Source organism: Battus philenor, unplaced genomic scaffold (genome assembly GCF_028537555.1).
Source record: "Battus philenor isolate CCGP_79_NKW_IND1 unplaced genomic scaffold, ilBatPhil1.0.hap1 SCAF_15, whole genome shotgun sequence".
NCBI classification, from domain to species: domain Eukaryota; kingdom Metazoa; phylum Arthropoda; class Insecta; order Lepidoptera; family Papilionidae; genus Battus; species Battus philenor.
Genome location: NW_027181677.1, coordinates 9,003,770 through 9,007,032, shown reverse-complemented (window position 1 = coordinate 9,007,032; position 3,263 = coordinate 9,003,770). Strand labels below are relative to the sequence as shown.

General features: G+C 30.5%; 1 protein-coding gene across 1 annotated transcript; it reads left to right on the top strand.

Annotated features, from left to right (window-relative positions):
* The first annotated feature begins 659 nt into the window (after positions 1 to 659).
* Positions 660 to 2,934, top strand: LOC137918734 (peptidyl-prolyl cis-trans isomerase sig-7). The gene has a single exon (XM_068761618.1). The coding sequence runs from the start codon at positions 795 to 797 to the stop codon at positions 2,751 to 2,753; it is 1,959 nt and encodes a 652-aa protein (XP_068617719.1). The 5' UTR covers positions 660 to 794; the 3' UTR covers positions 2,754 to 2,934.
* The last annotated feature ends 329 nt before the right edge of the window (positions 2,935 to 3,263 follow it).

Genomic DNA, 3,263 nt, shown 5'->3' with positions numbered 1-3,263 from the left:
GCAATAACTATTAATTAATGAGTGAAAAAGATATTAAACTTATAAAAATCTACATGGAAATTGACAAGTAATACATAGAAATAATTTATACATAGAAGTACTATGTATAAAAAAAACATTACCAAAAATGAAACTATTCATAAAACGAGAGCATGCAAAGAATAATTAGATTGTTATTTAAGTGTTAAAAAGCGCCATCTATTTTTATCACTGTATAACTAAAATCAATTAGCTATAAAACTATATTCGGTAATTGTTTATATCAATAGATGGCGTGTATAATAAAGTTTTGTACTTTGCAATTGTTCCATTTTATCAATTAATAAAACGGTATTTCAAATTAAAATATTAATTTAAAAAGGTAGAATATTTTAAGAAAATAAACAACAAATTAAAAAAAAACTTCAACGAATCCTAAGTTGGTACAATCGGGTCGAAAATCGATATGATCAAGCAACAACTCATAGTTAATATTTTGCTACTTCATAGTTTGGTTATATAATATTTTAATAAAAAGAATTTAAAAATTTTGCTTTTATAAATCAATAATATATTTATTGTTTATTTCAGTTTTCATAAATTGATAATCGATTAATGAAATTTTTATAAAGATCCTCCCTAACATACAAGGCGCGTCATAACATCCTGACAATTTGTCAAGCCGTAGAGGTTAGGCTTCAAGTGAATGAAGGTTTTTGTGTGTTTAAAGTTAAAACTCATCTATAAATATTAGATTTTTATTTAACATATAATGTTTTAAATATTACTACAATAGAGTAAATTCTAAAAAAACAATGGCAGTAGTAATAGAAACTACATTAGGCGATATAACTGTTGACTTATACTTGGATCAGCGACCTGTTACGTGTTTAAACTTTCTGAAATTATGCAAAATAAAATATTATAATTTCAATTTATTCCACTCAATTAGAAGTGGTTTTATTGCACAAACAGGTGATCCGTCAGGCGAAGGTTCAGGTGGTGAATCTATATGGGGAGTCTTAGATGGCCCCGAAAAACGTTTCTTCTCTGGTGAAAAAATGCCTAAAATACGTCACACGGATGCAGGTTTATTAGCAATGGTGTGCACAGGCGACATGATGGTTGGTTCACAATTTTACTTCACCCTTGCACCAAATTTAGACTCACTTGATGGGGTACATTGCGTGATTGGTGAAGTTACAGAAGGTCGTGAAATATTAAGCAAGCTTAATGAGGTTATATGTGATGATACACACCGGCCTTACCAAGATGTAAGGATTACTCATACTGTTATTCTTGAAGACCCTTTTAATGATCCTCCAGGACTTATTCCACCTTCTAGATCTCCATCACCGAGTGCGGAAAGACTGAGAGGTGGCAGAATTGCACCTGATGAAGATATAGATGAAACTCAAGGCAAAAGTGCTGCAGAAATACAAGAGATGGTAGAAGAGAAAGAGGCAAAAGCCAGGGCCACGATTCTAGAAATTGTGGGCGATTTACCGGATGCTGATATTGCTCCCCCTGAAAATGTACTGTTTGTTTGCAAGCTAAACCCTGTTACGACTGATGATGACTTAGAAATTATATTTAGCCGTTTTGGCAAAATTGTTAATTGTGAAGTTATTCGAGATAAAAAGACTGGTGATTCTTTACAATATGCCTTTATAGAATTTGCAGATAAGCAGTCATGTGAAGATGCATATTTTAAAATGGACAATGTATTGATAGATGATCGTAGAATCCATGTAGACTTTTCACAATCTGTTTCTAAAATGAAATGGTTGGGAAAAGGTAGAGGAGTTAAGTACCTGAATGAAAATGAATCCAAATCAACTACTAAAGAGGAAAGTAAACCGAGGTCCAGAAGCAGGGACAGACAGAGAAGTATGTATGATAGAGATAGAAGTAAAAATAATTCAAATAAAGATAGAAGACATAGCCGTGAAAAAGATATTTCAAAACATAAAAATTATAGGGAAAGAAGTAGAAGCAGGTCAAGAACAAATAATCACAAGATTTCTTCTTCAAAAAGAGAAAGGAGTCCCTTGCGAGATAAAAGAAAACATTCCAACAACCAGCACTCTAGGAGAGAAAAACATCATAGCAATCATTATGCTGACAGTAAAAATGATAATTGTAATAACGAAAAGGAAAAATCTAAAAGTTTTAAAAGAAATTCATCCCAATCCCCAGAAAGAAAACACAGAAAAGTAGATGAGGAATACAAGAAACACAAAAAACACCATAATGATAATGACAAAAATTATAACATTATTAATGAGAACAATAAACAAAATTCATCAAATAATGAAGCAAATTTGTATAGTGGTAACAAAAAATCAAAAGAAGTTAGAGGTGAGGAGTCTCAAACACCATCTCCAATATCTAGAAGAAAAAATGAAAAAACACGAAATAATCATAAAGAAAAACAAAGAATAAAAAAAAATGAAACACCAAATAAAAAAATGAAAAAGAAGCGCAAGCCTTCAACCTCTTCATCAGATACAGATTCTTCCGATTCAAGTTCATCTAGCAGTAGCACAAGTTCTAGCGATTCTGATAAGAAAAAAAAGAAATTAAAAAGAAAGAAAAGACAAAGATCAACATCTAGCAGCAGCAGCAGTGACTCTAGTGAGAGTTCATCTAGCTCCTCTAGTTCAGACTCATCAAGCACGACAAGTAGTTCGAGTTCTGATAGTGACCAAAAGAAGAGAAAACTAAAAAAAAAGGGAAAGAAGCTAGTTACTAAAACTAAGAATAAGTTATAGGGTTTAGCTCATTTTAAGCTTTATTCAATTTATAGTACAATAAACTGGATTTTAAATGTAGAGTTGTCGTTTGTATTCACCTATATAAGTTTTATTTAAAATACTTGATAAACAAACATTACATGACTTTATGATGCTTCTTAGTTTTCATATCAATGTTTGTATGTATTTTTTAAAAAAATATGATTAAAATATAGTCCAATCTATTATGCCATAACATAATAAAAAAAAAAAACAAAAACTGATAATATATAAGTAAAAAATTATCACAAGGAGCAAATATTGCCATTAAGTATTATTACTTTAAGGTAAGGGGACAATTCTTGTAAAAACAATAATCAGTAAATTTATTAAGTCAAAAATACGTAAAACATAGGGACATTTGGTTTTAAATAAATGATTATTACCAATACTTATGTTGGACGAACATTCTCACGCCTTAAGGATCGCTCAAATAAAATTAAATGATAGACTACATGGTCCATATAGTTATTGCCCAAGTTATTGAAG

Coding starts and splice junctions, on each gene's coding strand:
- LOC137918734 (XM_068761618.1), top strand. CDS start 795: ATGGCAGTAGTAATAGAAACTACATTAGGCGATATAACTGTTGACTTA.